At 35.2% G+C, this 13,842-nt stretch overlaps 1 protein-coding gene across 6 annotated transcripts in view; it reads left to right on the top strand.

Moving 5' to 3' along the window:
• Window positions 1–13,109, top strand: part of Pde11 (Phosphodiesterase 11) — a 959,005-nt gene extending 945,896 nt beyond the window's left edge. For all 6 annotated transcript variants that reach the window (XM_081759673.1, XM_081759669.1, XM_081759670.1 and 3 more), the window contains 2 exons: window positions 657–740; window positions 12,708–13,109. In XM_081759673.1, the coding sequence (XP_081615799.1) occupies window positions 657–740; window positions 12,708–12,839 (216 nt within the window). In that variant the 3' untranslated portion in view covers window positions 12,840–13,109. The remainder of the gene's footprint in view (window positions 1–656; window positions 741–12,707) is intronic.
• Window positions 13,110–13,842: the final 733 nt, after the last annotated feature.

The raw sequence follows: 13,842 nt of genomic DNA, 5'->3' as shown, positions 1-13,842 counted from the left end.
TGTGGTAGCATTCTTCAGGTGCGGATTTGCTGGATAATAATGGTCTGTAAAATCAGTTTATTAACTCAGATGGTTAAACCTGATACTAAGTAACTACAAATAATATCTTCTTCCAAAATATATTGTTTCACTTTTTTTTTTTTTTTTTGTTTGTTCCAGATCTTAATTTTTGTAAGAATTGCAAGTACTAAAGGATTGAAATTTTTAATCTGCAGTAGAAAATAATAGATAGAAGTGAGACGTATTCTTTTCAAACTATTGCATAGACTTTATTTTTTTAAAAAATAAAAGATGCATAATGATACAATGTAACGATTTTCTCTGCATGTAATATCATGAAATACTGTAAAATACGTACGTTAAAAAAGCATTGAGGCGAAATACTTACGTAATATTAACTGTAAATACGTGATTAAGACACTGAAGAGAAGAATTTGACAGTATAATAAATGGAGTAAACTCCTGGAAATATTCAGTAATCATTGCGAAGCAACTGAGCAGTTTATCATTAACAATAACTTGATTGTTGTTACATTTAACAATAGCGTGACCAAATCATGTTACTAAAAGTACTTCAAATTTTCGTTCTTATTTAACAATAAATAGTAATAGTTTCATTTGTTTTCAGTTGTGAAATATTTTTCGTTTGGTTGCAGGATATGATGAACAGAGAAAAACAAGACCAACTCCCAATGATGCAGGTTGGATTTATAGATTCAATATGTCTCCCAGTTTATGAAGTAAGTCTATAAATAAATTTTAGTGCGAATGTTTTGTTTATTGTTAAAATGACTTACATTGAAGCCCATAGTTACTCTTGTTTTATTTTCTGTAAATTCATTATATGTAAGATACCATTTACGCCAAAGATAATTGTTATGCGAGTATAAACACTGGAATATGATGCTACTAATTCCAATATAGTGTAGTAATATAAGTTTTTTTGAACATAAGACACATTTTCTGTTCATACCTATTGTTGTTGTTATTGCTATTATTATTATTATTATTATTATTATTATTATTATTATTATTATTATTATTATTATTATTATTATAAAATGCTTCAGAAATTTCAGTTATGTTCTTACGTGCTTACGTTGTAGTTAATAATCCTTTGAATAATTTTATCTTTTTGTGTCACTTGAGATAATATACAGGGTGTTAATGAACTATACTGACAAACTGTAAGAGGTGATTTCTCACATCAAAATAAGAGAAAAAGTTCAAATGGACCTATGGGGAAAAGTGTATAGTTTCAGAACTAGGGCAGTCCAAAATCGCGAACAAGCTAAATTTCAAGAGATCCTATTTCGAGTTTCAGAAACTGTGGATGGTGGATCTTATCAACGTAAAGGAATCATGCATACACAATCCAAAATGGGTGTGCAAGGTATTCCCTACAGGGTGTAATTCTCAGATATGCTCCCAACAATTTTCAGATATGTCCTGATTTCAAGGAGAGTCCGATGTAGGCAAGAGGTAAGCTTTGACAACCTTCGGAGGGAAGTCGGAAATGTTAGGAACAGGTAGCTCCACGATACTTTGTGTTCGAAATAACGTGTGCTGCGACGTATTTCGTCCTGTACACATTTTTTTAAACTTATAAGCGTGAAAGAAAGCATCGCAGTACGCGTTTTCCCGAATACGAGAGAGCATCCTGCTGACGATCCTTAACACTTCCAACATCCCTCCAAAGGATTCCGTGTTCATTGCTGTCAAGGCTTATTGTTTGCCTACTTTGGACCAATTATAAAGTCAGAGCATATCTCAAAATTCGATTTACGGTGTGTTTGGAAATTACATCATGCAGGGAATACTCTTATACCCATTGAACATAGATGAAATATTCATTTTTGGATTGCGCATGCGTGATTCCCTTTACGCTGATAAGGACCACAATTCACAGTTTCTCGAATTCGAAATAGATCCTATTGAAATTTAACTTTTTTCGCGATTTTGGACAGCCCTACCTCTGAAACTATGCACTTTTCTCCACACCCCATATGTACTTTTTCTCTTATTTTGATGTAAGGAATCACCTCTTACAGTTTGTCGGTATAGTTCGTTAACACCCTGTACTTGCACATAATAGAGTAATATATTAATTTTACTGGCTCAAATCACTCTTACATACATTTCTAAGATTGAAGATACGATTACGTATTGAAATGAAATTAAATCTTTCAGTTTAAGATCCACGATCATGCCTTGTAGGCTAAGGGAGATGGGATTATGCTTATTAATGGCCTCCATTGACATACGAGGATTAGAACTTTAATAGTGGCAGCACTGCTATAGAGAACCTACGTAACAATATCAAATACCCTCGTACCACATGTCAGTTACATACCTACCTTACCTCAACGCGAAATGGACTGTTCTTTTCAACGTCGCGGCAAGGGTAGCAGACAAGAAGAACAGAGCCGCGTGTAGCGGACGGTCTATATTATACATATACACACATGTACGCCGGTAGTGTGAAGCAAGGTTATTGTTATTACTATGTTTTCGAAACAAGAACAACTGAGTTGGGTAAAAGTTGAATGTGTCAGAGGTCGTACAGCATGAGAGTATCATCAAGGTCTTCAAGAAGCTTGCGGGGAATCTCTATTGCCTTACAGAACAATGACAAGGTGGGTACGAGTTTTCAAGTAGGGATGTGAAAGTGTGGAAGACATGCAACGACCTGGTCGTCCCCATGTCAATGAAGGAATCATGAATGCTGTTATTGAACACTGATCGACGCTATACTATTCGTAATCCAGGAGACAGGATTAACGCATACAACTGCTGTTCTGCACACTCTGAAGGAACACTTGAGCTTGCATCACGATGGGTTCCGCATGAGTTAACGGAAATGCAGAAATGGCTATGATACGACGATGCTCGTACTCATTTGGAACGCTACGAGCGGAAAGGAGAGGCTTTCTTACGCCGTATCATTACGCTGGATGAAACATTGGCCAAATCGTATCAGCCACAATTGAAACGCCAATCAAATGAATGGGTCATTATGAGTCACCACGAAAATCCAAAGTTCGTCAGAACCGCAGTAATGTGAAAGTTTTGATGATTCTCCTGTATGACTGGAATGGTGTAATCCTAACGTATACCGTTCCCCCGCATCAAACCGTCAATGCGCACTATTTTTGTTCCTTTCTGGAACACAACTTGCGACCAGCCTTGAGAAAGAAGCGAGATACTTTTTTCAGAACCCATTCAACATTTTGCTGGACAACGCTCGAGCGCATACAGCGCAAGGTGTGACTGATTTGATTGATCGATGCGGATGGGATGTGCTATACCTTCTACCCTACTTCCCGGACTTAAGCTCTTGTGACTTTGACTTCATTCCTAAGATGAAGGTACCTCGTCGTTGCATTCGTTCCAGAACTGTTCAAGAAATCTTTCAGGCAGTTGACTGGTTAATTAGAACAACCAACACAATAGGTGCTGCAACACTATCCAACACTTCCACATCGCTGCAGAGGATTATACAGAATGTTAGTGACTACATTGAAGGACTATAAATCTTCGTAAGATGTATATATTTTGTATCAGTTGCGCCACTATTAAAGTTCCAACCCTCGTAAATTTATGCGGAAAGGTAAGTTTTCTTTCCATAGCTCATAGCCATAAAATTTTAATTTTTACTGATGTGATTAAAGAGTGGCCTCTCATACCCGTGAATATAAACGTTCTGAGGAATATATTAACGTATGTCATGTTTCGTCTGAGTGTTATGTCCAAAGTCAGGTTCAGGCCTATTCAGCTTAGAACTACTGGTACCAAAGAATGTATGAGAAACGAAGTGGAAAACTGAAGTGAAGGGAATAGCTTCGTAATCACTATCGAGATCCCACGTATGCAAGAACTGAATACTTATGTTTTTGTTATACAGATATTCACTTGCACACAGTGATGATTTCAGATTTTCCCTGCGGAAGACTTTGAATGAACTGGGAGTGAAAGTAGTACTGCAGATCTCTTCTTCTTCTTCTTCTGCTACTATTACTACTACTACCACTAATAATAATAATAATAATAATAATAATAATAATAATAATAATAATAATAATAATAATAATAACGACAACAACAACAATAAATATGTTACTAATATAGACTTACTTGCGCCTTTGGTGTGTGTTTCTGGGCTGGATTTTCGGTGAAAGAACCTTGAAATTTGAACGCAGTATGGTGATTCGCATTCCGTCTTAATCTGTAGATTAGTCTTAATATAGCCTCAATGCAGGGGCGGATCCAGGACCGACTTCTGTGGGGAGCGGCGGGTTGTTATACTGCTACTTTTAAGGGCTCCAAACTTTGGGATGGGTTTTATTTATATATATAAAATAAGAAAGTTTCCCCTTCTGGGGGGAAGCGATCGCCCCCCCCCCTAGATCCGCCCCTGCCTCAATGCAGAAAAGGAACGCTAACTCCAACGAACCAATCACTAATATAAAAAGTTACTGTTACTAAGATTATATACATCTAAACAATTATACGAATAGGATGAAAGTAATGGAACCGCATCTATGAACATTAATTAATTTGTTTAATTTGTGAGAGTTAATACAACCAAACTTTGTACGAATTCTGATCCAGTGTAAACGCAGCCTAAATCGTCGGCCGACGATTGATCAAAATGATATTCTATAGTGTACTGCTTAGTAGGCTATCACCTGGCCTACTTAGAACCGGGCAATCGTAACCAAACTCTTTTGTAAGTTGACAGCTAATTGTATATTATATTGTTAATCATGAAAATCGCACATGTTAACATATTCTGTAAGGATGCTTTAGCAGATCTAGCTAAACAATTGTCGGAAATCATCAAAGGTGTGAAATTTTGTAATTGAAAGTTTGGTCGGATATAGTGGCGTTAAATGTTCACGTTACAAGTTTTGCAACCATATAGAACATCATTTCGAAATTATTGTAGTCTGGAAACTTACACGTTTTAAATGCTGAAAATGATTATTTTTCCTTAATTAAAATTATATACAGGATGTAATTATTGCATAGTTTGCAAGAAAAGTGACGCCTAAATGAAGGTTTCTAATATTATAATTTTGATCTAACATTGTAAACATTGGCAAAAGTGCGAAAATAGATCTTAAAAATTCAGTAAAAATCTTTCTCTTAATACTTCTGTCGTAAAATATTTGGGGAAAACATAGACCAGAACAAAGATTCCTGAACATTTTTTGCGACTCTTTGTACCAAAATAAAAAGGAAATTTGGTAGTTTATTGTTTATAGAAAATAATCACTTACATTACTAGCTTGTTTTATTTTAAACGTAAAATAATAATAGAGAGCGGATCGGAGAGCACTTAAAATTGTAAAATATGCATTAAAGTATTCAAATAAACTAACCAGATATAAAACGAAATGCATGTTTATTTCATTGTTTTAAATATGCTGTACACAATACATTTTACGTCTGCAATATGAACGTTTGTTGTTGCAATAAACTGCAATGTGCTTTTCAATATTTCGTACGTTTTTTAAAGCTTATCCAGAGTTAAGAGTGGACTGTTGGTCTTATGGGAACAGCGATGCCAAGTTGAGCATTAAAAACAAATGCAGAACAGATCGCGCTTCTATTATACTGTCGACTGATGTTGCCAACTCACGTAGTAAAAAAAGAAATCCACACCACAACGATTAATAAATAATAATAATAATAATAATAATAATAAACAACTTACCACATTGAATCAATCGCACTCCAAAAAATCAATTCCTTCCATATCATCATCATCACCACCATCATCATCGAAAGTTTCAGACGATTCTTCTTCAGAGGAGTCTTCACCCAAATGAATAATCAACGGCTCAACATCATCTTGCAGCTCATCTGCTTTCCACATATCACTTTCGATGTTTACCACATGCCTGACGTAGTTCTGCCAATTTTCTGTTGTTACACGCTCAAACGCTTCATGAATTAAATTTTCAACGTCTTTAACTTTGAATGTTGTATTATTTGCCCCAACGTAGTGTTTTACTTGAGACCACACGAGTTCAACAGGATTGAGCTCACAGTGATAAGGGGGTAATCGGAGAACAGTGTGTCCTAATTCTTTAGCCCATTCGTCAGTCTTATATTTTTCATATTTAGGGCGATGAATGCTTATTAGATCCATCAAATCTTTCTTTAACATATCTTCATCATACTCAATATTATGTAAGGTTAACCACTGTCGCATGTCGTCTTTCTTCCAAGATTTGGTTGGCAGTGGCTCCTTACGGCGACTATGATAGGATGCATTGTCCATTACGATAACTGACCCTGGAGGAAGATTTGTGAGTAACTGATTCCGGAAGTATTCCTCAAACAAATCTCCATCCATTTCATCATGAGCGTCAGCCGTATTTTTCTTACACAAGGAAACCAATTTTGCCCCAGCTACGAAACCCTGTTCGTTGCCAGCATGAACCAAGGCATATCGCGGCCCACGACCTGTCGGATGTTTAAGTCCGCAAGAAAGTCCATACATAAAAGCTTGTTTTGCTGTTTTAATTGTTTTGTCTTTCCACTCTTTATCCACGGCTATCCCAATATTTACCCACGATTCGTCCATGTATACTATGTTTCTATTTTGATTTCGAAATTTTCTTATTTGCCGTAGATATTTGTGACGCAACGACACAATATCCTCTCTCTCTATAAGCATGGCCTTACTCTGTCTTTTCTCATAAACAAATTCAAGCTCTTTTGGAAGTACGTGGAACGTGGATCTTTTAAAGTTCGGTAAATCGGGATCTGAATTTACCTGTTTGAGAACGGAATTGAGTGTTGGTGGCAAATTTCTAAAGAAGAACTCATGGACCTTTTGTCTGATCGCACTCCTAACAAATTCATTATATTTTACAAACCGACTGTTCTTTGAAATTTTCTTTCTTAATCGCTTCTTGTTCGGTGTTACTAAAGGTCCACGTGATAACTCGCTTCGAATTTTGAAAACAGTTGTCCTGGAAGTTTTCGTGGCTTCAGCTGTTGCACTCGCGACCCAACTTATACTTTTATCCGGGTTTTTCTCCTTTAAATAATTGAACACGTTCATAACAATAGCCCTTTCTTTGCTCTTCAACACTTGACCACTGTTACGCTTAAAAGAGGTGCTGGCTGTAACTTCTTCCATTTTATATATATTAACACACACTCACGCACCTATGCACACAGACACGCGCGATTTTGTTCCCAGAACAGCACAGTACGTAAATAAACACAATCAACAAAATGCCGAATGCTCAGAGGCCACGCTCCGACACACACTGCACAATAGCAAAGACACAACAGAGAAGAATTTCGTTTGGAATTTGACATGAGTCATCTAGTGCGACAATAGACAATACAGTAGGTAAGCTATTAGCCCCACCCACCACACCAAACAGTCTGCATATTTCCTGGTGTAGTTTCTGACACCAATGTTATTATGAAACCCAACAGAAATCATAGTCAGTTATGAACTCCTAAAGAAATTTCAATGCATGAAAGATAAAAGAAATATGAAATGCGTCCTGTAGCAATTCTCGCTGATATTTCCTTCCCGACGAGGAATACATAGGCCTATATATAATTAATAATCGAACTCAGATGTTCCGAGAAACACTTCATGAATCAGTGTTTGGCCTAAGAAGTTTTACACTTACCGTTTATACTTAATGCAAATAAGTTAATAGTTATGGAAAGATATGGATTATGCCTATAGCTTGGTTTAATAATAATAATAATAATAATAATAATAATAATAATAATAATAATAATAATAATAATAATAATAATAATAATAATAATAATAATAGACCTAATAAAACTGAAGTACTTGAAAAAACATCCCGCAGACCATCCCCTGAAATTATTACTGCCTTTTTATTCAGAGTGCCCCCGTGGATGAGTGGTTACGTTCGAAGTTTTGTAATCAAAGGGTCCTGGGTTCGATTCCCGGTGGGGACATAACTTGTTCGAATCTCGCGTTAAGCTACAACAACTTTTCCGCTCTCTTTCCTTTTCTGATTAAAATATTTTTCTTTAGTTGAGATAGAAAAAAAAAGAAAGAAAAGGAGACGGAAGTAAAATTTTACTTTTTCTTAAAATCAGAAAGATTTCATTCAATTCTTTCTGGCCGTACTTTTATTCCTTTTTAGCTACCTTTTTTCGTACTTGAAATCAGTGGAAGTGACAATAATAATGAGCGCACGAATGTAGGTTGACACTATGGTGAAATATCTCGTCAGTTGGCAACGGTATCTTTGAGCAGACACTTTTAGTTTCGTGAAAATGCACTGGCAACGTTCTAGCAGCCGTTACGCTTATCGTGTCTTCCCCCTTCAAGTTTGAAAAACAAAAACTAGCTATTAAAAGCTAATTACATACTTTATAAGGAAAAGAGAAGTTATGAAAATTATTTTTGTATCGTCGGTAAATATTTAACATTTTTAAAGATAAACTACAGTAGTGAAATCTGTTCTCTTTAAGGGGGTAAGTACGCAGAAGTAAAAGCCCATAAGCAGCCACAGTACAGACTAAACGCTGGACGAGCTTTAGTTTGGCTGAAAGTATTTGTTATACATGAAAAGTGGTCTTTCAGCATCACAGCATTTTAGAGATGCTATTTCGGTCCTGCAGAATATTTTTCAAAAACTTTAGATGATATACCACTTAGTATTTGCATTCAATAAGAATTTCTTTAATACGTTGCGTTATTGAAAAAAAAGGAAAAATCCAGCTTGTCCAGGTAGAATTTGTTTCATGACACTCAAAAAGCTCCAGTGATGTGGAAAGCGGTAAATCTTGCTCTTCCAACCGAGTAATTGTTTTAGGTAGTGACCAAAAATGAACATTAATGAAGGCTAGATAGAACTAAATATTATCAGTGTTGTAGAAATTCCTTGCTTTTTGTATTAAACTGGTTTCTTGTGGTCTAAACATTGTAGTACCTGAAAATCTACAGTCAGCGACAAAAGTTATTTCCTTTCGTAAAATTTATTTTAGGAATGACGGTGGTAGGGCTGGAACGTACAACGGTGGTATGGCTGGAATGTACAGAAAATTAGATTCTTTTTAATTTACTGAAAACTGTACTCAGATTGTCTTTCCGTTCTAAGGTTATTTACGAAACTAATTTCAACGAACGCAAAGAACTTTTGTCACCGACTGCACAATGGGAAAAATAGTTATCTGCGTGAAATATACGTAAAAGAAAAACAGGGTAAATTATAATCAAAACAGTAATGCAATCAACTACAATAAGGCAATATATTTATAAACACGTTCTAACAGTAATGGAAGAAGTCAACTACCTAAGTTGTGAAGATAAGATTAAAGGCCAGTAGTTTTTATTCTTGGTATGACATGTGAGTCACATACACACATACAAATTATAACGTATGTGTCCTTAAATTTGATTGAACCTCTTCTAAACTTGGTGGCTGGCTACAGGCCCGTACTAAATCTATCCTGCACATAAATCGAATGTGTTAGCTTTAAAAACAGTAGCTATTTCGAGCTCGTTAAAACAATATAAATAGTTCTCATCAGTACATTGTTGAAAATACTGAGTTATGATTTGTGAATTATATTAGTGAAAGGATAAGTCAGTTACAAAACCGTTATTATTACTGAAAAGTCCACTTGGCATAGCAGTCGAATCATACCTGTGTGTTTTTTCTTTCTTTCTTTCTGCAAGAAAATTCGTTTACAAGTTAGGCTGCTTCGTCTTACATATTCACGAATTTTTCATTAGCTTTTCTGTTTAAGTGATTCCCATTCCTTTACGTATACAATTCTCCTTTATGTATGTTCGTATCTTAAGTACAGAACCAGGAATTGGTCTAAAACTTACACGCGACAATACTTCACAAATAATTCCTGTTTTATTTTGTAACGTGCACAGCTTTCCTCACCTTTTACATAAAGCTCCACAGTGCACAGGATTCATTATTGCCAACCTCTTTTAGCCTAAAGCAAACCACGAGAACAGCCCATGAAGCAAAGAACCCGTACAGATGGTTTCATAATATCTTACAACTTTGACTAAATAGGGTTCCTACTAATCTGGAGAAATCTATTTCCCTAACTTTTCCCTTACTTTCATGACAGGTGTCGGATGACGTTGACATATAAATAACGTATAACGATATAACGACTATATATAACGATGAATATTTATGTATATAATCATTTGTTCTATTGAGACAAATAATAATCAATTGCTCATACGTACATTCCACTTACCACCCATGAAACTCTGAGCAACGTTCCATACTATGATCATTAACGGTTGACTAAGCTGAAATTGGTGTACAATTAATGTTAGAAAAAATATATTTTATAAAATTTCCCTGACTTTCCCTGATTTCCAGTCTTTTCCCCTGAGTTTCCTTGGCCTGCGCCATTTTCCCTGAGTTTTCCCTGACTTCCCTGACCAGTAGGAACCCTGCTAAAAGATGTGCAGTAATATGTTTCGTTTCCAATCCTAGTAGATGATTAACTTTTAAAGAAAATTCCCCTTTCCTTCTTTGTATGCCATAGGAGTTTCCTAACTATTTTTGCAATTGCCTGTCAACTTTTACATTTCATTACTCAAAAGTGCAAAAGAAGATTTGATTTTATTAACTGATAAAGCGTTTCTTTTAAAAATACACATATATGTATATTTAAAAAAATGCTTACCTCTTTGCTACATACTTCGCGTAACACAGTCTTTCCATATGTAGGCAAATTTGAATATCCTTCAGTTCATTGCCTAACATTGGAACTCCTCGAGTTTTTTTTTTTTTTTTATTTATTTTTTTCGGCATCCTTATTCAGCGACTTTACTACACACTACTGTGGCCAAACAACTGTGATAGTCCGATGGATGAGATTTAAATATTACTGCTAAGTGCAGTGATTCATTCAAGCCCCAAAGAGATACATCTAGGAGGCTACAACTTCTATTCGTTTGCGCGTTCTTAGAAATTCCTTACATATTTAAACCGATAACAAGTTATTTTCATTTCTTGGACTTCCCAATTAATGCCAGAAGACTGAACAGTACTTTTTAAATCTGAAATTATCAATGTAAGTAATGATGCAATAGCTATTTTTTCCCACATATGCACCTGTATGATACTGTTTTCAATATGCATTATCCATCAACATATACAAATATATGCACTATAAAGCTGCATTTAGACCCCCTAGACACCTAAATCAAACATTAACTGTCTAAGTATGTCTATATCGTATCAGGAAAAGAATATGCAAATATCAACACTCTAATAATAATAATAATAATAATAATAATAATAATAATAATAATAATAATAATAATAATAATAATAATAATAATAATAATAATAATAATAATAAAATTAAGCATTATAACATGCTATTACAGAACTGAAATGAAATCTTGCCTAAGTTTTACGTCCAACGATTATGCCAGCTACGCTAAAGCAGACAGTGATGATGAGGAATGAAATGGTGGAATTAAGAAAGAAACGGGAGAACCCCGAGAAAACCCACGCACATGGTATTCGTCCACCACAAAGTTCACTTGGCGCGAGCTGGAATCGAACCAAGAACCCTATGCACCAGAGGTGAACGCTCTACTACTGAGCCACTGCGGCCCCAGAGAACTGAAACGAGAAGAAAGGATTAATGAGATAAGAATTTAACGGGCGTCCTTAACAAAGATAGTTCAAACTGTAGGGCAGGGTTTCTCAATTTTCTCCACCGGCTTACCAGCAAAGCAGTGCCGGATTTACGTATAAGCTAAACAAGCCTTAGCTTAGGGCCCCATTCTCTTGGGAACCCCAGAAATTAATGGAAACAACTGGATGTACATTTCCAAGATATAAGAAAAATAATAAATAAAATTAAATCTACATGTAGCATAGTTCAAACTGTAGGGCAGGGTTTCTCAATTTTCTCCACCGGCTTACCAGCAAAGCAGTGCCGGATTTACGTATAAGCTAAACAAGCTTTAGCTTAGGGCCCCATTCTCTTGGGAACCCCAGAAATTAATGGAAACAACTGGATGTACATTTCCAAGATATAAGAAAAATAATAAATAAAATTAAATCTACATGTAGCAACAGTGCTTCGTGTTGTGTAGAGTCCTATGATGTAAGTAATGGGGTCCTTTTTGCTAGCCTGCTTCCTAAAATCACTAGTTTCTTCATTTCTTTATGTAGGGTGCCTACGTTCATCTTGATACTTAAAGGGAACCCCATTACCTACAATAGCTTAGGGCCTCACCAAACCTAAATCCGACTCTGCAGCAAAGCATATTATTAATCAGTACTACCATAAGTCGTAAGTATCACCAACAGCGATTCGCGTACCACATTTTAAGAACTCTGCTTTAGGCATCGCAACACAGTTTGGGAATCTTTGGACTACAACATAAATTTGCATTCATTTTCAAACATGTTTTCAAGAATTGGAAGCAATTGCGTAATTTGCCTCTGTAAATGAGCAAGTTTCGTAATGGTAATTTCTTCGGCCATTTCTAGCTGGTTTTAAGGCACAAAAGCTTTCTGCTATTAAATTAAAGAACTTTTATTCAAATAGTGCCAACATCTACCATTAATATTTTGCAACTGGAATTCGAGAAAGTTTGTTATAAGTTAAAAATATGATTTTCATTAATAATTGTGTTAAAAAGTATTGTGACATATCTAATGGTATATATTTTGTTTCAGGCATTTGCAGAGTTGTCCGATAAGTTGGTGCCATTAGTGGAAGGAGTGAAGAGAAACAAAGAACATTGGTTAGCATTAGCTGAACAAAGACTTAAACATGAACATGAGAACGAAGGGGAGGAAAATGTATGATAAACGATTGTGATCCGTCCATGGAGCGTGGAGTGATAGATGTATCGTATCGTATTGTTGTGTGTTCAAGCTTTTCTATGTCAAAGTTACAAAGAAAACACAAAACCCCTCCGAGACCTGACTGTGGCCAGTGCATTTTGATAGAGAAGACAGTCTTTGGACCATATTTGAAGGATGCCTTTTTTTGTATCTATATTGTACAGGATGTTGTAAATTGAAATTGTATGAATAAACTAATATATATAATTCTGTCTAATTATGTACTGTTTACATGTGCAGTCTTATTTATTTAATTTGTTAGGCTCTCTGCTTCGTGAGCTAATTACAGCATTGCAATTGATCTTCGTGCACGAATAAAAAACCTAAATATTGACTATTCTAGCCAGATTTAAAACTTTCATAAATTTTACTGTATATTAGTCAATTTACGTACTTGGTAAGTATAAATAAAATGAACAAATACCCTATCTCATAATATTGAGTTGCCAGGTTTCTAAGTTGAAAATAAGGGATTTTAGAAATAATATTGATCAGACCACCTCAATAAATATTCTAGTATTACCTACCTTTTAGAGGTTAATTTTATTTTCTAAATACGTATAATTGCATTAAAAATATTCATTTAGAGCATCACTTACAGAACTAGTATATTTACAATTTGATTTTTATTCATTCATAAAATTTTCAATCATTTTGTGTGATTTAACGTTAGTTAAGATCTGCTTTCGTTTATTGAGGCAGTGGAACTTGCCAGCAATATGAAAAACAAAATTGTAATAGGTAATTGAGTGTTTGTAGCGGGTGACTTTTCATCAAGAATAATCAATGACAGACGGAATATCAATATAAAATCAGAAATTGTTTAGTAATTGAAGTGTAGTAGGAGAAACCGATATGCTATTTTCAAATTATTAGACTTTCAAACTATGCTTTGCGTAGTATCGGAAATCTTATAGAATGGCTTTGTCCTTCTGTCCGTCGACAGATACCAGAGGAAAAACAG

The sequence above is a fragment of the Thermobia domestica genome, chromosome 5, assembly GCF_964235325.1.
Source record: "Thermobia domestica chromosome 5, izTheDome1.hap1.1, whole genome shotgun sequence".
NCBI lineage: Eukaryota > Metazoa > Arthropoda > Insecta > Zygentoma > Lepismatidae > Thermobia > Thermobia domestica.
This window is presented reverse-complemented; position numbering and strand designations above follow the sequence as displayed.